Source organism: Sturnus vulgaris, chromosome 1, assembly GCF_052056855.1.
Source record: "Sturnus vulgaris isolate bStuVul1 chromosome 1, bStuVul1.hap1, whole genome shotgun sequence".
Taxonomy (NCBI): Eukaryota; Metazoa; Chordata; class Aves; order Passeriformes; family Sturnidae; genus Sturnus; species Sturnus vulgaris.
In genome coordinates this window covers 155,928,431-155,949,873 of record NC_142243.1, presented here as the reverse complement: position 1 = coordinate 155,949,873, position 21,443 = coordinate 155,928,431, and the positions used below count along the sequence as shown (strand labels likewise).

General features: G+C 52.7%; 1 protein-coding gene across 2 annotated transcripts; it reads left to right on the top strand.

Moving 5' to 3' along the window:
* Positions 1 to 312: 312 nt before the first annotated feature.
* Positions 313 to 20,889, top strand: GPT (glutamic--pyruvic transaminase). Of its 2 annotated transcripts, none has more exons than XM_088180640.1 (12): positions 313 to 611; positions 5,096 to 5,267; positions 7,835 to 7,924; positions 8,011 to 8,119; positions 8,226 to 8,356; positions 9,525 to 9,768; positions 11,227 to 11,306; positions 11,394 to 11,530; positions 12,601 to 12,775; positions 15,823 to 15,978; positions 17,143 to 17,255; positions 20,779 to 20,889. In XM_088180640.1, the coding sequence occupies exons 2-12, from the start codon at positions 5,106 to 5,108 to the stop codon at positions 20,867 to 20,869; spliced, it is 1,488 nt and encodes a 495-aa protein (XP_088036766.1). In that variant the 5' UTR covers positions 313 to 611; positions 5,096 to 5,105; the 3' UTR covers positions 20,870 to 20,889. The 2 variants fall into 2 exon arrangements, with proteins under 2 accessions (XP_088036766.1, XP_088036759.1); XM_088180633.1 differs by lacking the exon at positions 313 to 611 and adding an exon at positions 2,660 to 2,990.
* Positions 20,890 to 21,443: the final 554 nt, after the last annotated feature.

The following is a 21,443-nucleotide window of genomic DNA, read 5'->3' as shown; positions in this document are numbered from 1 at the left end:
CCCAAATCCACATTTAGGATTTCAGGAACCCCAAATCCCACATTTGGGATTTTTAAGACACCTCAAATCCAAATTTAGGATTTTGGGAACCCCGAAATCCACATTCAGGATTTTAAGACCCCCCAAATCCACATTTAGGGTTTTAGGACCCCCCCAAATCCACATTTAGGATTTTAGGACCCCAAAAATCCCACATTTGGGATTTTAGGAACCCCCAAATCCACATTTAGGATTTTTGGATCCCCAAATCCACATTTGGGATTTTAGGACCCCCCCAAATCCCACATTTAGGATTTTAGGACCCCCAAATCCCACATTTAGGATTTCAGGAACCCCAAATCCCCCATTTAGGATTTTTAAGACTCCCCCAAACCTCACTGAAAACTTTTCGGGGAGACCCCACCCCATAAAAAAACCCCACCCCAAGAACTTCCCAAAAACCCCCAAAAAACCCGCGCCCCAAAATTCCCAAACCCCCACCCTACAACGACCCCGCCCCAAAACCTTTTTTGGGGTGGCCCTTTATGGGGGCGGGGCACCCCCAAAATCCCAAATCCTCCCCTCCCCCGGCCCCGTTTCTATTTCGGGCCCCGCGGCAGCTGCAGGGAAAGGTCAGAGCTCGCTTTGGGGTGACCCCAAAAACCCCAAAAAAACCCCAAAAAACCCCAAAAAACCCCAAAAACCCCAAAGGCGGCCCCGGGGGAGTTGTAGGGGAAAAGGGTGGGGTTCGGTTTTTTTGGGGTTTTTTGGGTTTTTTTTTGGGGTGCTGGAAGGGGTTGATAAGGGTTGGGGGTGGAACTGGAACGTGCTCGGGAGCGGGAATGGGGTTGGGGAGGGTTTGGGGGATCCTAAAAGGGGGAAATGGGATTTGGGGGATCCTAAAAGGGTTTGGGGGATCCTAAATGGGGTTTGGGGGATCCTAAGTGGGGTTTGGGGAGGATTTGGGGGATCCTAAAAGGGTTTTGGGGATTCTAAATGGGATTTGGGGAGGATTTGGGGGATCCTAAAAGGGTTTGGGGGATCCTAAATGGGGTTTGGGGAGGATTTGGGGGATCCTAAATGGGGTTTGGGGGATCCTAAATGGGATTTAGGGGATTCTAAATGGGGTTTGGGGAGGATTTGGGGGATCCTAAAAGGGGGAAATGGGATTTGGGGGATCCTAAAATGGGAGTGGGGGATGCTAAAAGGAGTTTGGGGGATCCTAAAAGGGGTTTGGGGCGGATTTGGGGGATCCTAAAAGGGTTTGGGGGATTCTAAATGGGGTTTGGGGAAGATTTGGGGGATCCTAAAAGGGATTTGGGGGATCCTAAATGGGGTTTTGGGGGATCCTAAATGCGATTTGGGGAAGATTTATGGAATCCCAAAAGGGTTTGGGCGATCCTAAATGGGATTTGGGGGATACTAAATGAGGTTTGGGGGATCCTAAAAGGAGTTTTGGGGATCCTAAATGGGGTTTGGGGGATCCTAAAAGGGTTTGGGGGATCCTAAAAGGGGTTTTGGCGATTCTAAAAGGGGTTTGGGAGGATTTATGGGATCCTAAAAGGGATTTGGAGAATTCTAAATGGGCTTTGGGGAGGATTTGGGGGATCCTAAAAGGGGGAAATGGGATTTGGGGGATCCTAAAATGGGGTGTGGGGGTCCTAAAGGGGTTTTGGGGGATCCTAAAAGGGGTTTGGGGAGGATTTGGGGGATACTAAAAGGGGTTTGGGGGATCCTAAATGGGGTTTAGAGAAGATTTAGGGAATCCTAAAAGGGGTTTGGGGGATCTTAAAAGGGGATTTAGGGGATCCTAAATGGGGTTTTGGGGATCCTAAATGGGGTTTTGGGAAGATTTGGGGGATCCTAAAAGGGGGAAATGGGATTTATGGGATCCTAAAAGGATTTGGGGAGGATTTATGGGATCCTAAAAAGGTTTGGGGGATTCTAAATGGGGTTTGGGAGGATATATGGGATCCTAAAAGGGTTTGGGGGATCCTAAATGGAGTTTGGGGAGAATTTATGGGATCCTAAATGGGGTTAGGGAGGATTTGGGGGATCCTGAAAGGGATTTGGGGGATCCTAAAAGGGGTTTGAGGGATCCCAAATGGGATTTGGGGGATCCTAAAAGGATTGGGAGATCCTAAATGGTGTTGGGGGGGGGATTTATGGGATCCTAAAAGGGGGAAATGGGATTTGGGGGATCCTAAATGGGGTTTGGGGGATCCCAAATGGGATTTGGGGGATCCTAAATGGAGTTTAGGGATGATTTAGGGGATCCTAAATGGGGTTGGGGAAGATTTAGGGGATCCTAAAAGGGTTTGGGGGATCCTAAATGGGGGAAAAAAAGGGATTTAGGGGATCCTAAATGGGGGAATTTAGGGGAGAAACGGGATTTGGGGTTTTCCCATTTAGGAGGATCCCAAATGGAGGAAAAATTGGATTTAGGGGATCCTAAATTAGGACGCCCTAAACTTAGGACCAGATTTAGGGAGGGGTCTATGGGGGATGTTTGGGGTCCCCAAATGAGGGTTGGGGATTTTTGGGGTCCCCGAATGAAGTTTGGGGATTTTTGGGGACCCCTCGGGGGGACTTTTGGGGTCCCCAATTGAGGTTTGGGGATTTTTGGGGACCCCTCGGGGGGATTTTTGGGGTCCCCAAATGAGGTTTGGGGATTTTTGGGGACCCCTCGGGGGGATTTTTGGGGTCCCCGAATGAGGTTTGGGGATTTTTGGGGACCCCTCGGGGGGATTTTTGGGGTCCCCGAATGAAGTTTGGGGATTTTTGGGGACCCCCATTGCGGTCCCTAAATGGGAGAATCCATTGGGACCCCCAATGGGGGGGGGGGAATCCCATATTGACCCCCCCCGTCCCTCCGCTGTTTGGTGCCTTCCTGCCCCGCCCCTTCTGCCCTCAGCCAATCGGCTTCGAGTGGGGCGTGGCCTCGATGTTGATTGACAGCTGCGGGGGCGTGGCCAGCGCGGGCGCGGCGGTTGGCTCCGCTGGGGGGCGATGTGAGCGGGGATTTTTGGGGACATTTTGGGGACATTTTGGGGACATTTTAGGGGGGGTCTGAGGTCCCAAATTCCCACATCCCCCTGTCCCACCACCCCCCGTGTCGCCTGTCCCCAATCCCGGCGGGTGACACGCTCCGGGTGCCACCCCCTGCCCGGAGTCCGTTGTCCCCCCCCCCGGTGCCCGTTGTCCCCAGTGCCACCCCCCCCCCCCCTCCCCGGCCTTGACCGGTGCCACCCTCGTGCCCTTTGTCCCCTGTTCCTGGTGCCACTTCCTTTCCCGGTGTCCCCTTCCCGGTGCCAATTGTCACCGGTCCCCAGTGCCGGTGTCGGTTTGTCCCAGTCCCGGTGTCACCGCCTGTCCCCTGTCCCGGTGCCACCTCCTTTCCCGGTGTCCCCGTTGTCCCCGGTGTCCCCTTCCCGGTGCCACCCTCCTTCCCAGTTTGTCCCAGTCTCGGTGCCGGTGTCACTGCTCGGTCCCCGGTGCCACCTGCCCGTTCCCGGTGTCCCATCCCCGGTGCCTTTTGTCCCCGGTGCCACCCGGTGCCACCTGCCCGTTCCCGGTGTCCCATCCCCGGTGTCTTTTGTCCCCGGTGCCACCCCTGTCCCTGTCCCCGCTGTCCCCGCTGCCACCTGCCCATCCCCCGTGTCCCATTCCCGGTGTCGTTTGTCCCCCCCATTCCCATTGTCCCATTTCCGGTGCCTTTTGCCCTCGATGCCACCCCTGTCCCCTGTCCCTGTCCCCGTCCCCGTCCCCGTTGTCCCCGGTGCCACCCCATTCCCGATGTCACATCCCCAGTGTCCCATTCCCGATGTCACATCCCCAGTGTCCCCTCCCATTCCCGGAATCCCAACCCCGGTGCCTTTTGCCCCCGGGTGCCACTCCCAGTGTCCCGATGTCACCCCTTTCCGTGTCCCCGCTGTCCCCGCTGCCACCTGCCCATCCCCCGTGTCCCATCCCATTCCCAGTGTCCCATTCCCGATGTCCCATTCCCAGCGTCCCATTCCCGATGTCATTTGTCCCCCCCATTCCTGATGTCCCATTCCCGGTGTCCCATTCCCTGTCCCCGCTGTCCCCAGGTGCCACCCCTGTCCCTGTCCCCATTGCCCCCAGGTGCCACCTCTGTCCCTGTCCCTGCTGTCCCCAGGTGCCACCCCTGTCCCTGTCCCATTGCCCCCGGGTGCCACCCCTGTCCCCGCTGTCCCAGGTGCCACCCCTGTCCCTGTCCCCATTGCCCCCAGGTGCCACCCTTGTCCCTGTTCCCATTGTCCCCAGGTGCCACCCCTGTCCCTGCTGTCCCAGGTGCCACCCCTGTCCCTGTCCCATTGCCCCCGAGTGCCACTCCTGTCCCTGTCCCCGCTCTCCCCAGGTGCCACCCCTCTCCCTGTCCCCATTGCCCCCAGGTGCCACCCTTGTCCCTGTCCCTCCTGTCCCCAGGTGCCACCCTTGTCCCTGTCCCCGCTGTCCCAGGTGCCACCCTTGTCCCTGTCCCATTGCCCCCGAGTGCCACCCTTGTCCCTGTCCCCGCTCTCCCCAGGTGCCACCCCTCTCCCTGTCCCCATTGCCCCCAGGTGCCACCCTTGTCCCTGTCCCTCCTGTCCCCAGGTGCCACCCTTGTCCCTGTCCCTCCTGTCCCCAGGTGCCACCCCTGTCCCCGCTGTCCCGGTGCCACCCTGTCCCTGTCCCAGGTGCCACCCCTGTCCCCGCTGTCCCCGCTGTCCCCGCTGTCCCCGCTGTCCCCTCTTCCCGCGCTCCACGTGCCGTCCCCCGCCGCCCCCCCCCGTTGCCCGTTGCCCTCCGCCCGTTGCCGCTCGCCCCCCCCGGTTGCCCGTTGCCCGTTGCCCGTTGCCCGTTGCCCGTTGCCCGTTGCCCGTTGTCGCCTCTTTCGAACCAACCCCGGTACCGTCCGAACCCGACGAGAGCGGGGAGGTTCGGGGTGCGCCAACAACCCGCTCTCCTCCTTCACCCATCCCGTTCTAGAATTGAATTTATTTTTTGGGGTTGGCCGGGGTCGGTCGTGGGTGGGGGGTGGGCGCTGTCGCGATTGTCGCGGTGTCGCCGGTGAGGGGCCCATGCGGGCTCTGAGGGCGCTGCGGCCCCGCAGGCTCCTGGCCATGGCGGCGGCGGCGGCGGCGGCGGCGGCGGCCACCGGGGGAGCCCGGAGGGGTCGGGTGTTGACCCCCGAAACGATGAACCCCGCGATCCGCCGGGTGGAGTACGCGGTGCGCGGCCCCATCGTCAGCCGCGCCCTGGAGATCGAGCAGGAGCTGCGAAAGGTACCGGGAAAAAACCCCCCCAAAAATATCAAAAAAAATTAATTTAACCCGAAATTGCCTAAACCGGACCGCAACGGAACCGGAGAATTGGATACCGGGTTGGGAGAATTCGGGATAATCCGGGACTGAAACGGGAAATGGGATCTCGAACCGGGAATAGCGCACGGGAACGGGGACAGCCCGGTCCGGACCGGGACAATCCGGGTTTGAAACGGGACACTCAGTACCGGGGTAGGAGAATTCGGGATAATCCGGCCCCGAACCGGGAAATGAGATCCCGAACCGGGAATAGCCCTCGGGAACCGGGAGAATCTGGAGCAGACCGGGATAATCCGGTCCTGAACCGGGACTAGACCCCGGGAACCGGGACATTGAGTCCCGGACAGGGAACAGCGCTCCCTGAACCGGGATAAACTGACCCTGGACCGGGAACAGCCCACGGGAACCGGGACATTCAGTGCCGGAACCGGGATAACCCAAACCCAAACCGGGATAAACCCCCCAAAACCGGGAGAATTCCCCCAAAAAATCGGGATAAACCCCCCCAAAACCCGGGAGAATCACCCCAAAACCGGGATAAACGCCCCCAAACCGGGAGAATTCCCCAAAAAATCGGGATAATCCCCCCCCCAAATAGGGATAATCCTCCCAAAACCGGGATAATCCTCCCAAAAACCGGGAGAATTCCCAAAAATTCGGAATAATTCCCAAAAAACCGGGATAATCCCCCTCAAAAATCGGGATAACCCCCCCAAAAACCGGGAGAATTCCCCCAAAAATCGGAAAATCCCCCCCAAAAACCGGGAGAATTCCCCAAAAAACGGGATAATCCCCCCAAAACCGGGAGAATTCCACCAAAAAATCAGGATAATCCCCCCAAAAACCGGGAGAATTCCCCAAAACTCGGACACCTCCCCCCAAAATCGAGACCCCCCCCACCCCAAAATTTGGGGTCCCCTCCCCCCTAAATCGGGACCCCTCTCTGTGCCCCCCCCCAAAAAAAAATGGAACATCCCAAACTTGGCCCCATAAGAACCCCCAAAAATTGGGATTTTTCCCCCCAAAAATTGGGGTTTTACCCCCCCCAAAATTGGGATTTTTCCCCCCAAAAATTGGGGTTTTACCCCCCCAAAATTGGGATTTTACCCCCCAAAAATGTGATTTATTCCCCCCAAAAATTGGGATTTTTCCCCCCAAAAATAGGATTTTTCCTCCCAAAAAAAAGGATTTCCGCCCCAAAAAGGGGTTTTACCCCCCAAAAAGGGGATTTTATCTCCCCCAAAATGAGTTTTTATCCCCCTAAAAAAGATTTTATTTCTCAAAAAAAGTTTTTTTCCCCCCCCCAAAAAAAACTTTATTCCAAAAATCCTTTCGCTCCCCAAAACTGCCTTTAACCTCCCTAAAAAAAGATTTTTATCGCCCCAAAAAAGGGGATTTTACCCCAAAATTTGATTTTTTTTCCCCGAAAAAACGTTTTTTTACCCCAAAAAATTATTTTAACCCCCCCCAAAAAAGAATTCCCCCCCCCCCCAAAAAAAAAAAAAAAAAAAAAAAGAATTTTCCCTTCCAGGCCACCCCCAAAACGGGAATTTCTGTCCCCAAAATCGGGGTCCCCTTTGTCCCCACCTTTTTTTTCGGGGTGGGGGGGTGGCTTTGGTGACAAGAGGTGACAGGAGGTGACAGGGGGTGAGGCCGGGTGACAGAGGTGACACAATCGGGGCGGTGCCACCCGAGGTGGCCAAAGTCCGGCTCGAGTGGCCTCGGTCACCTGGGCTGGGGGTGGGGACGCGGCTGCCGCCCTGCCAGGGCTGGCCCGGATGTCCCCAAGGTGTCCCCAAAGTGTCCCCAGGGTGTCCCCAAAGTGTCCCCAAGGTGTCCCCGGTGTTGTCCCAGGGCAGGGGACACGGGGGTGACGTCACTCGGCTGGTGGGGACACGGGGGGGGGGGGTGGCACTGGGTGGGGGGACAGGGAGGTCACGGCCCCTGAGTTGTCACTGTCCCCATCCTTGTCCCTGTCCCTGTCCTTGTCCCTTGTCCCCATTCCTGTCCCCCTGTCCCTGTTGTCCCTGCTGTCCCTGTCCCTTGTCCCCGTCCCTGTCCCTTGTTTCTGTCCCTTGTCCCAATCTCTGTCCCAATTCTTGTCCCTGTCCCCATCCCTGTCCCTATTCCTGTCCCTTGTCCTTTGTCCCTGTCCCTTCTGTCCCTGTCCCTGTCCCCTCCTGGTGTCCCCATCCCTTGTCCCTGTCCCTGTTCCTGTCCCCTGCCTTTGTCCTTTGTCCCTGTCCCTGTCCCTGTCCCCTGTCCCCATCCCTGTCCCTGTCCCTTTTCCTTATCCCTGTCCCTGTCCCTGTCCCCATCCCCTCCTCGTGTCCCCATCCCTTGTCCCTGTCCCCATCCCTGTCCCTTTTCCTTATCCCTGTCCTTGTCCCTGTCCCTTGTCCCCATTCGTGTCCCTGTCCCCATCTCTGTCCCTGTCCCCATCCCCTCCTCGTGTCCCCATCCCTGTCCCTGTCCCCTGTCCCCATCCCTGTCCCCTGTCCCCACCGCTGTCCCCCGTGTCCCCCCAGGGTGTCCCCAAGCCCTTCACCGAGGTGATCAAGGCCAACATCGGTGACGCGCACGCCATGGGCCAGCAGCCCATCACCTTCCTCCGCCAGGTACGGCCTCGGCGACACCTCGGCACTGCCACCACCCCTTCCCGGGGTTGCTTTGTCACCTCTCTGTCACCTCGCTGTCCCCTCAGGTGACAGCGCTGTGCCTGTGCCCGGAGCTCATGAAGGACGCGTCCCTCCCCAGCGACGCCAAGGAGCGAGCGCAGCGACTTTTGGAGGCTTGCGGTGGCCAGAGCGTGGGTCGGTGTCACCTCCCCTCGCCACCCCCGGAGCTTGGGGACAACCTCGGGTGTCACCTGAAGTTGGGGGGTGAGGGGGAGGTGACAACGTGGCTGTCCCCTGGCAGGTTCCTACAGCGCCAGCCCCGGCGTGCAGATGGTTCGGGAGAGCGTGGCGCGCTACATCGAGCGTCGCGACGGTGTCCCCTCCAAAGCCGACGACATCTTCCTGTCCACGGGCGCCAGCGACGCCATCGTGGTGCGGTGACATCGGTGACACCGGTGACATCGGCCACCACCCCCCCCCAACCCAACCCAGCCCAACCCTCGATGGCGCGGTGCCACCCCCCGGCCGTTCCCACGGTGGCCGGCGACAAAGGGACCTTTGTGGCATCTCCCGGGGTGGGGGGGGGGGGGGGGGGGTGGCGTGTCCTTGGTGTCCCCACGCCTGGCTGGGGACAATGCCAGCTCCTGCCCCGGGGACAGTGCCAGCTCCTGCCTTGGGGACAGTGCCAGCTCCTGCCCCGGGGACAGTGCCAGCTCCTGCCCCGGGGACAGTGCCAGCTCCCGCGTTGTCGCCGAGGCCATGGGGGTTGCCGTGGTGATGGTGGCGCTGGGTTGTCCCCGCGTTGTCCCCACTCCCCCCCTCGTTGTCCCCGCGTTGTCCCCGTGTCGTTGTCACGGTCCCGCTGTCGCCAAGTTGCTGTCCCTGCATTGTCCTCACTGTCCCCACCATTGTCCCCGTGATGTCCCCATGGTGTCCTCATTCCCAGCCCCGCCATGTCCCCGTGATGTTCTCATGATGTCCCCTCATTGTCCCCGTGATGTCCCCACCCTGTCCTGTCCCCTCAGTGTCCCCTGATTGTCCCCACGATCTCCGGATTCCCCTCACTGTCCCCTCACGGTCCCCACGATGTCCCAGTTCCCACCATTGTCCCCTGATTGTCCCCTGGTTGTCCCCACGATCTCTTGATTCCCACCCCATCCTGTCCCCGATTGTCCCCACGATTGTCCCCTGATTGTCCCCACCACGTCCCCACGATCTCCTGATTTCCACTCCACGCTGTCCCCTGATTGTCCCCACCACGTCCCCACCACGTCCCCATTCCTACCCCTCACTGTCCCCAAGATTGTCCCCACGATCTCCCGATTCCCACCCCACGCTATCCCCTGATTGTCCCCATCCCGTCCCCATCCCGTCCCCCTCACTGTCCCCACGATCTCCCAATTCCCACCATACACTGTCCCCCGATTGTCCCCACCGTGTCCCCATCCCGTCCCCCTCACTGTCCCCACGATCTCCCCATTCCCACCCCACGCTATCCCCCGGATTGTCCCCATCCCGTCCCCATCCCGTCCCCCTCACTGTCCCCACCACCTCCCCATTCCCCCCCGCCCCTCACTCCCCCTCCCCTCTCTCATTCCAGAACGTGCTGAAGCTGTTGGTGTCGGGTTCGGGCGGGTCTCGCACGGGGGTTCTGATCCCGATCCCGCAGTACCCGCTCTACTCGGCGGCCCTGGCGGAGCTGGAGGCGGTGCAGCTCAATTATTACCTGGCCGAGGAGCGCTGCTGGGCGCTCGACGTGGCCGAGCTGCGCCGGGCGCTGGCCGAGGGTCGCAAGCGCTGCTGCCCCCGCGTGCTCTGCATCATCAACCCCGGCAACCCCACCGGTAACCGCAATGGGGGGCGGGGGGGGGGGGGATCTGTGGGGTGGGAGGGTGGGGTGGGGTCCCTGGGGTGGGAGAGTGGGGTGGGGTCCCTGGGGTGGGATCTGTGGGGTGGGAGAGTGGGGTGGGGTCCCTGGGGTGGGAGAGTGGGGTGGGGTCCGTGGGGTGGGATCTGTGGGGTGGGAGAGTGGGGTGGGGTCCGTGGGGTGGGATCTGTGGGGTGGGATGGGATCCATGGGATGGGATCCTTGGGGTGGGATCTATGGGGTGGGATTGGATCCATGGGATGGGATCCTTGGGGTGGGGTCCGTGGGGTGGGATTGGATCCATGGGATGGGATCCTTGGGGTGGGGTCCGTGGGGTGGGATTGGATCCGTGGGATGGGATCCGTGGGGTGGGATCTATGGGGTGGGATCTATGGGGTGGGATGGGATCCATGGGATGGGATCCTTGGGGTGGGATGGGATCCATGGGGTGGGGTGGGATGGGATGCATGGGATGGGATCCATGGGGTGGGATCCATGGGGTGGGATGGGATGGGATCCATGGGGTGGGATCCATGGGGTGGAATCTATGGGGTGGAATCTATGGGGTGGAATCTATGGGGTGGAATCTATGGGGTGGGATCTATGGGGTGGGGTGGGACACATGGGATGGGGTGGGATGGGATCCATGGGATGGGATCTATGGGGTGGGGTGGGACACATGGGATGGGTGGGGTGGGACACATGGGATGGGATCTATGGGATGGCATCCATGGGGTGGGATATCTGGTGTGGGACACCTGGGGTGGGATCCAGGGTGAGCTGGGACCCCAAAACTGAGCCGGGATCCACAGACTGGGATTGGGATCCCAAAACTGGACTGGGACCTCTGGGCTGGACTGGGAAACTAAAACTGGACTGGGAAACTAAAACTGGACTGGGACCCCAGAACTGGACTGGGACCCCAAGACTGGACTGGGACTCCTGGGCTGGACTGGGAAACTAAAACTGGACTGGGAAACTAAAACTGGACTGGGAACTCAGGACTGGACTGGGACCCCAGAACTGTACTGGGACCCCAAAACTGGACTGGGACCCCAAAACTGGACTGGGACCTTGGGGACCCCAAAACTGGACTGGGACTCCAAGACTGAACTGGGACCCCAAGCTTGGACTGGGACCTGAAGACTGAAGTGGGACCCCAAGACTGGCCCGGGACCCCAGAACTGGACTGGGACCTCTGGACTGGACTGGGAACCCAAGACTGGACTGGGGCCCCAAAACTGGCCCGGGACCCCAAGACTGGACTGGGACCCCAAGCCTGGACTGGGACCCCAAGACTGAAGTGGGACCCCAAGACTGAAGTGGGACCCCAAGACTGGCCCGGGAGCCCAAGACTGGCCCGGGAGCCCAGTTCAGCAGCGGACTGACCCCCCCCAGTTTCAGTGTCCCCCGTGTCCCCCCCGGGTGTCCCCAGGCCAGGTGCAGAGCCGCGAGTGCATCGAGGAAGTGATCAAATTCGCCTACGACGAGAAACTTTTCCTCATGGCCGACGAGGTGGGCGGGGTCACCCGGCCGTGTGTGTCCCCCTCCCCACCCTTTTTCCCGGGAAAAGCCCTGGAATTGTGGGTGACGTCCCCCCAGGTGTACCAGGACAACGTGTACGCCGAGGGCTCGGCCTTCCACTCCTTCAAGAAGGTCCTGATGGAGCTGGGGCCGCCCTACTCGGAGGAGGTGGAGTTGGCCTCCTTCCACTCCATCTCCAAGGGATTCATGGGAGAGTGAGTGCTGGGAATGCCGGGAGCGGCCCCTCCTGGCTCCCGTGGGATCCCCGGGGTGGGGGGAGGTGACACCGGCCTGTGGATGTCGTGGATTGGGGACATGGATTTTCATGGATTGGGGACATGGATTTTCATGGATGTCATGGGTTGGGGACTGAGGTGCCACCACCCTGTGAATCCCCTGGGGTTGGGGACATGGATTTTCATGGATGTCATGGATTGGGATCATGGATTTTTCATGGATTGGGGACATGGATGTCATGGATGTCATGGATTGGGGATGGAGGTGCCACCACCCCATGGATGTCATGGATTGGGACCATGGATTTTCATGGATTGGGGTCATGGATGTCATTGATTGGGGATGGAGGTGCCACCACCCCATGGATGTTGTGGATTGGGACCATGGATGTCATGGATTGGGGTCAGGGATGTCATGGATTGGGGCCATGGATGTCATGGATTGGGGTCAGGGACATTGGATACAGATGTGGAGATTCCATGGATGTCATGTGTGCTCCATGGGTTCCCATCCATGGATCCCATCCATAGATTCCAATACATGGATCCCACTCATGGAATCCCACCCCAAACCCCCACCCATGGATCCCATCCCAAATCCCTATCCCAGATCCCCACCCATAGGTTCCATCCATGGATTCCATCCCAAACTCCCAAATCCGCACCCATGGGTTCCCATCCATGATCCCATCCATAGGTGCCCACCCATGGGTTCCCATCCCAAACCCCCATCCCAAACCCCCACCCATGGGTTCCCACCCCAAACCCCCATCCCAAACCCCCACCCATGGGTTCCCATCCATGGATCCCACCCCAAACCCCCACCCATGGGATCCCATCCCAAACCCCCACCCATGGGATCCCATCCCAAACCCCCACCCATGGCTCCCACCCCAAATCCCCACCCATGGGATCCCATCCCAAACCCCCACCCCAAACCCCCACCCGTGGCTCCCACCCCAAACCCCCACCCATGGCTTCCCACCCCAAACCCCCACCCGTGGGTGCCCACGGCGGGTGCCGGGTGCCGACTGGTGGCCGTGGGGCAGGTGTGGCCTGCGGGGCGGCTACGTGGAGGTGGTGAACCTGCACCCCGAGGTGAAGGCGCAGCTGGCGAAGCTCGTGTCGGTGCGGCTGTGCCCGCCCGTGCCCGGACAGCTGGTGATGGACGCCGTCATGGACCCGCCCAAACCCGGGGAGCCCAGCTACGAGAGATTCCAGGCGGTATGGGATCCCTGGGATCTATGGGATCTATGGGATCTGTGGGATTGGGATCTATGGGATTGGGATTGGGATCTATGGTCATGGACCCGCCCAAACCCGGGGAGCCCAGCTACGAGAGATTCCAGGCGGTATGGGATCCCTGGGATCCGTGGGATCCGTGGGATTGGGATCCATGGGATCTATGGGATCTGTGGGATCATTGGGATCTGTGGGATTGGGAACAATGGGATCAATGGAATTGGGATCAATGGTCATGGACCCGCCCAAACCCGGGGAGGCCAGCTACGAGAGATTCCAGGCGGTGTGGGATCCGTGGGATCCAGGGGATCTATGGGATCTATGGGATCCATGGGATCTATGGGATTGGGATCAATGGGATTGGGATCCATGGGATCAATGGGATCTATGGGATCTGTGGGATCCATGGGATCTATGGGATCAATGGGATCTATGGGATCCATGGGATCCATGGGATTGGGATCCATGGGATCCATGGGATCTATGGGATCTATGGGATTGGGATTGGAATTGAGATTGGGATGAACTGGGATGAACTGGGACAGAACTCCCATCCCTGGATCCCCCTGCAGGAGAAGGAGGCTGTGCTGGGCACGCTGGGAGGATGGGATTGGGATTGGGATTAGGATTGGGATTGGGATTAGGATTATGATTGGGATAGGGATTGGGATTAGGATTGGGATTAGGATTATGGTTGGGATTAGGATTAGGATTACAGTTGGGATTGGGATTAGGATTAGGATTGTGGTTAGGATTGGGATTAGGATTATGGTTGGGATTAGGATTTGGATTAGGATTATGGTTGGGATTAGGATTGGGATTGGGATTAGGATTGGGATTAGGATTAGGACTGGGATTAGGGTCGGGACTAGGATTGGGATTGGGATTAGGATTGGGATTCAGATTGGGATTAAGATTAGGATTATGGTTGGGATTAGGATTGGGATTAGGATTATGGTTGGGATTAGGATTGGGATTGGGATTAGGATTGGGATTAGGATTAGGACTGGGATTAGGGTCGGGACTAGGATTGGGATTGGGATTAGGATTGGGATTAGGATTAGAATTAGGATTGGGATTAGGATTATGATTATGGTTGGGATTGGGATTGGGATTAGGATTATGGTTGGGATTAGGATTGGGATTAGGATTAGGATTATGGTTGGGATTAGGATTGGGATTGGGATTAGGATTGGGATTAGGATTAGGATTAGGATTGGGATTAGGATTAGGATTAGGATTATGGTTGGGATTGGGATTAGGATTAGGATTGGGATTGGGATTAGGATTATGATTGGGATTAGGATTATGGTTGGGATTGGGATTGGGATTAGGATTATGGTTGGGATTAGGATTGGGATTGGGATTATGGTTGGGATTAGGATTGGGATTGGGATTAGGATTAGGATTAGGATTATGGTTGGGATTAGGATTGGGATTGGGATTAGGATTAGGATTAGGATTATGGTTGGGAATGGGATTATGGTTGGGATTGGGATTGGGATTAGGATTAGGGTCGGGACTAGGATTAGGATTGGGATTAGGATTAGGATTAGGATTATGGTTGGGATTGGGATTAGGATTAGGATTGGGATTGGGATTAGGATTATGATTGGGATTAGGATTATGGTTGGGATTGGGATTGGGATTAGGATTATGGTTGGGATTAGGATTGGGATTGGGATTATGGTTGGGATTAGGATTGGGATTGGGATTAGGATTAGGATTAGGATTATGGTTGGGATTAGGATTGGGATTAGGATTAGGATTATGGTTGGGATTAGGATTGGGATTGGGATTAGGATTGGGATTAGGATTAGGATTAGGATTGGGATTAGGATTAGGATTATGGTTGGGATTGGGATTGGGATTAGGATTATGGTTGGGATTAGGATTGGGATTGGGATTAGGATTAGGATTAGGACTATGGTTGGGATTAGGACTATGGTTGGGATTAGGATTGGGATTGGGATTAGGATTGGGATTACGGTTGGGATTGGGATTAGGATTATGGTTGGGATTAGGATTGGGATTGGGATTAGGATTATGATTGGGATAGGGATTGGGATTAGGATTGGGATTGGGATTAGGATTAGGATTAGGATTAGGATTACAGTTGGGATTGGGATTAGGATTAGGATTGTGGTTAGGATTGGGATTAGGATTGGGATAGGGATTGGGATTAGGATTGGGATTGGGATTGGGATTAGGATAGGGATTGGGATTGGGATTAGGATTATGGTTGGGATTATGGTTGGGATTAGGATTATGGTTGGGATTAGGATTAGGACTATGGTTGGGATTAGGATTGGGATTGGGATTAGGATTGGGATTACGGTTGGGATTGGGATTAGGATTATGGTTGGGATTATGGTTGGGATTAGGATTGGGATTAGGATTAGGATTATGGTTGGGATTAGGATTGGGATTGGGATTAGGATTGGGATTAGGATTAGGATTAGGATTGGGATTAGGATTAGGATTATGGTTGGGATTGGGATTGGGATTAGGATTATGGTTGGGATTAGGATTGGGATTGGGATTAGGATTAGGATTAGGATTATGGTTGGGAATGGGATTAGGATTGGGATTGGGATTAGGATTAGGATTAGGATTAGGATTGGGATTAGGATTAGGATTAGGATTATGGTTGGGATTAGGATTGGGAACATCCAGGATCAGAATTCCCATCCGTGTGTCCCCCCGCAGGAGAAGGAGGCTGTGCTGGGTGGGCTGAAAGCTGAAAGGATGGGATTGGGATTGGGATTAGGATTGGGATGGGATGAACTGGGATGGTATTGTGGATGAACTGGGATGAACTGGGACGAGCTGGGATCCCCGTGCAGGAGAAGGAGGCCGTGCTGGGCGCGCTGGGAGGATGGGATGGGATTGGATTGGGATGGGATGAACTGGGATGAACTGGGATGAACTGGGATGAACTGGGATGAACTGGGATGAACTGGGATGGGATTGTGGATGAACTGGGATGAACTGGGATTGAACTGGGACGAACTGGGATCCCCGTGCAGGAGAAGGAGGCCGTGCTGGGCGCGCTGGCCCAGAAGGCGAAGCTGACCCAGGAGATTTTTAACCAGACCCCGGGGATCCACTGCAACCCCGTGCAGGGCGCCATGTACTCCTTCCCCCGCATCGACATCCCCGAGCGCGCACAGGCCGCCGCCAAGGTACTGGGGACAAACTGGGAATACTGGGAATACTGGGAATACTGGGAAACAACTGGGAATACTGGGAACAAACTGGGAACCAACTGGGAAACAACTGGGAAACAACTGGGAACAAACTGGGAATACTGGGAACAAACTGGGAAACAACTGGGAATACTGGGAACAAACTGGGAACACACTGGGAATACTGGGAAACAACTGGGAAACAACTGGGAATACTGGGAATACTGGGAAACAACTGGGAAACAACTGGGAATACTGGGAACGCTGGGAACAAACTGGGAACACTGGGAACGCTGGGAACAAACTGGGAATGTGCCAGGTCCCAAATCCCCAAATTCCCCAAATCCCCAAACCCCAAATCCCAAACCCCAAACCCCAAATCCCAGATCCCCAAATCCCAAATCCTTGAATTCCCAAATTCCCAAATTCCCGTTTCGTCAAATCCCAAATCCCCAAATTCCTGAATTCCCAAATTCCCCTTTCCTGTTTTCCTAAATCCCCAAACCCCAAACCTCAAATCCCCAAACCCCAAACCCCAAATCCCCAAATCCCAATCCCCAAATCCCAAACCCCCAAACCCCAAATCCCCAAACGCCCAAACCCCAAACCCCCAAAACCCCAAATCCCCAATCCTGAATTCCCAAATCCCCAAATCCCCAAATCCCAAACCCCAAACCCCAATTCCCAAATCCCCAAATCCCAAATCCTGGATTCCCAAATCTCTGAATTCCCATAATCTCAAATCCCCAAATCCCCAAACCCCAAATTCCTGAATTCCCAAATTCCTGTTTCCCGTTTTCCTGAATCCCCAAATCCCCAAATCCCCAAATCCCCAATCCCAAACCCCAAATCCCAAATCCCCAAATCCCCAATCCTGAATTCCCAAATCTGTGAATTCCCATATTCTCAAATCCTCCAATTCCCAAATCCCCAAATCCTGAATTCCCAAATTCCCAAATCCCCAAATCCCCAAATTCCTGAATTCCCAAATTCCCGTTTCCTGTTTTCCTAAATCCCCAAATCCCCAAATTCCCAAACCCCTAAACCCCAAACCCCAAACCCCAAATCCCCAAATCCCCAAACCCCCAAACCCCAAATCCCCAATCCCCAAAATTCCCCAAAATTCCCCAAATTCCCCCCAAATTCCCGTTGCGATCCCAGGAGCAGGGCCAGGCCCCGGACATGTTTTTCTGCCTGCGCCTCTTGGAGGCCACCGGGATTTGCGTCGTTCCCGGCAGCGGCTTCGGGCAGCGCGACGGCACCTTCCACTTCCGGTGGGTGCCCCCACAAACACACGGGGAACGGGGAACGGGGGGCTGGGATGGTTCCAAATTCCCGAAATTCACGAAATTCCCGAAATTCCCTAAATTCCCATCCCAAAATTCCCATCCCCCAATCCCAAAATTCCCATCCCAAATTCCCTGGATTTGGGATCCCCAATCCCAAAATTCCCATCCCAAAATTTCCATCCCCAATCCCAAAATTCCCTTCCCTCAATCCCCAATCCCAAAATTCCCATCCCAAAATTCCCGATCCCAAAATTCCAATCCCCAAATTCCCATCCCCATTCCCAAAATGCCCATCCCAAAATTCCCATCCCAAAATTCCCGATCCCAAAATTCCAATCCCCAAATTCCCATCCCCATTCCCAAAATGCCCATCCCAAAATTCCCATCCCCCATCCCATAATTCCCATCCCCCAATCCCAAAATTCTCAATCCCAATCCCAATCCCAAATTCCCAATCCCAAAATTCCCAATCCCAATCCCAAAATTCCCAATCCCAATCCCAAAATTCCCATCCCCAAATTCCCAATCCCCAATCCCAAAATTCCCGATCCCAAAATTCTCAATCCCAAAATTCCTATCCCAAATTCCCTGGTTTTGGGATCCCCCATCCCAAAATTCCCATCCCCCAATCCCAAATTTCCCATCCCAAAATTCCCATCCCAAAATTCCCATCCCCCAATCCCAATCCCAAAATTCCCATCCCCAATCCCAGAATTCCCATCCTCATCCCAAAATTCCCATCCCAAAATTCCCATTCCCCAATCCCAAAATTCCCATCCCAAAATTCCCAATCCCAAAATTCCCATCCCCCAATCCCAAAATTCCCATCCCAAAATTCCCAATCCCCAATCCCAAAATTCTCAATCCCAATCCCAATCCCAAATTCCCATCCCAAAATTCCCATCCCAAAATTCCCATCCCAAAATTCCCATCCCCAATCCCAAAATTCACATCCCAAAATTCCCAAAATTCCCAATCCCAAAATTCCCGATCCCAAAATTCCTGATCCCAAAATTCCCATCCCAAAATTCCCATCCCAAAATTCCCAATCCCAATCCCCAAATCCCCAAATCCCCAAATTCCATTTCCATCCTAAATTCCCAAATCCCAAATTCCCAAATCCCCACACTCCATATTTGGGGAATATTTGGAAAATTTTGGGGAAATTTTTGGGAATATTTGGGAATATTTTGGAAATTTTGGGGGAATTTTTTGGGAATATTTGGGGAAATATTTTATGAAATTTTTAGGGAGTTTTTGGGAAATATTGTGGGAAATTTTTAGGGATTTTTTGGGAATACTTTGGGAAATTTTTGGGAATATTTTGGGAATATTTGGGAATATTTGGGGAACTATTTTATGAAATTTTATTGAAATTTTTAGGAAATTTTGGGGAAATTTTTGGGAATATTTGGGGAAATATTTTATGAAATTTTTAGGGAATTTTTGGGAATATTTTGTGAATTTTTTTGGAATTTTGGGGAATATTTGGGAATATTTGGAAAATTTTGGGGAAATTTTTAGGGAATTTTCGGGCATATTTTGGGAATATTTTGGGGAATTTTTTGGGAATATTTGGGGAATTTTTCGGGAATATTTTATGATTTTTTCGGGAATATTTTGCGGAATATTTGGGAATATTTTGGGAATTTTTCGGGAACATTTTATGAATTTTTTCGGGAATATTTTGGGAATTTTTTGGGAATTTTTTGGGAATTTTGGGGAATATTTTTGGGAATATTTTGGGAATATTATTTACATTTTTCGGGCATATTTTGGGAACATTTTTGGGAATTTTGGGGGAATTTTTTGGGGAATATTTTGTGAATTTTTCGGGCATATTTCGGGAATATTTTTGGGAATTTTTGGGGAATTTTTTGGGAATATTTTGTGATTTTTTCGGGCATATTTTGGGAATAGTTTTGCGAATATTTTTGGGAATTTTTTGGGAATATTTTATGAATTTTTCTGGGAATATTTTCGGGAATATTTGGGAATATTTTATGAATTTTTCGGGAATATTTTGTGAATTTTTTGGGAATATTTTGTGAATTTTTTGGGGAATATTTTATGAATTTTTCGGGCATATTTCGGGAATATTTTTGGGAATTTGGGGGGAATTTTTTGGGAATATTTTTTGATTTTTTCGGGAATATTTTCCTGAATATTTGGGAATATTTTTGGGAATTTTTCGTGAACATTTTATGAATTTTTTCGGGCATATTTTTGGGAATATTTGGGAATATTTTCCGGAATATTTGGGAATATTTTGTGAATTTTTCGGGCATATTTCGGGAATATTTTTGGGAATATTTTGGGAATTTTTCGGGAATATTTTATGAATTTTTCGGGAATATTTTTGGGAATTTTTTGGGAATATTTTGGGAATTTTTTTGGGAATATTTTATGAATTTTTCGGGAATATTTTATGAATTTTTCGGGAATATTTTTGGGAATATTTGGGAACATTTTATGAATTTTTCCGGGCATATTTTTGGGAATATTTGGGAATATTTTCCGGAATATTTGGGAATATTTTGGGAATTTTTTCGGGAACATTTTATGAATTTTTCCGGGAATATTTTCGGGAATATTTGGGAATATTTTATGAATTTTTCGGGAATATTTTGTGAATTTTTTGGGAATATTTTGTGAATTTTTTGGGGAATATTTTATGAATTTTTCGGGCATATTTCGGGAATATTTTTGGGAATTTGGGGGGAATTTTTTGGGAATATTTTTTGATTTTTTCGGGAATATTTTCCTGAATATTTGGGAATATTTTTGGGAATTTTTCGTGAACATTTTATGAATTTTTTCGGGCATATTTTTGGGAATATTTGGGAATATTTTCCGGAATATTTGGGAATATTTTGTGAATTTTTCGGGCATATTTCGGGAATATTTTTGGGAATATTTTGGGAATTTTTAGGGAACATTTTATGAATTTTTCCGGCATATTTCGGGAATATTTTTGGGAATATTTTGGGAATTTTTCGGGAATATTTTATGAATTTTTTCGGGAATATTTTTGGGAATTTTTCGGGCATATTTCGGGAATATTTTTGGGAATATTTTTGGGAATTTTTCGGGAATATTTTCCGGAATATTTGGGAATATTTTGGGAATTTTTGGGGGAATATTTTATGAATTTTTCGGGAATATTTTTGGGAATATTTTTGGGAATATTTTTGGGAATTTTTTGGGAATATTTTATGAATTTTTCGGGAATATTTTTGGGAATATTTGGGAATATTTTATGAATTTTTCGGGCATATTTTGGGAATTTTTTGGGAATATTTTTTGATTTTTTCGGGCATATTTCGGGAATATTTTTGGGAATATTTTGGGAATTTTTCGGGAATATTTTATGAATTTTTAGTGCATATTTTGGGACTATTTCGGGCATATTTCGGGAATATTTTCGGGAATATTTTGGGAATTTTTTGGGAATATTTTGGGAATTTTTGGGGAATATTTTCGGGAATTTTTCCCTCCTTTCCCCCAGCATGACCATCCTGCCCCCCACGGAGAAGCTGAAGATCCTTCTGGAAAAGCTCAGCTCCTTCTACACCAAATTCGTGCGGGAATTCTCGTGACCCCCCTCCCCCACCCCCCCTGACCCCTCCCCCACCCCCCCTGACCCCTCCCCCACCCCTCTGACCCCTCCCCCACCCCCCTGACCCCTCCCCCACCTCACCTGGCCTCTCTCCAGGTGTTTTTTTGGGGGATTTTTTTTTTTTTTTTTGGGGGGGGGGAGGGGAAAGGAAATTTGGGGCAGGTCCCCAACCCCCACCCCCACCCCCCCCCCCAAAAAAAAAAAAAAATAAAATAAAATAAAATAAAAAATGAAATGAAATGAAATGAAATGAAATAAAAAATGAAATGAAATGAAATGAAATGAAATGAAACGAAATGAAATAAAATCAAATAAAATAAAGGAGGGTGAGCGGCGGTGACGTCACAAGAGGGCGGAGGTTTTGGGGGGGGATTTTGGGGGATTTAAAGGGAATTTTGTGGGATTGGAGGGAGTTTTTTGGGATTTAAAGGGAATTTTGTGGGATTGGAGGGAGTTTTTTGGGATTTGAAGGGAATTTTGTGGGATTTTAAGGGAATTTTATTGGGATTTAAAGGGAATTTTGTGGGATTGGAGGAGATTTTATGGGATTTAAA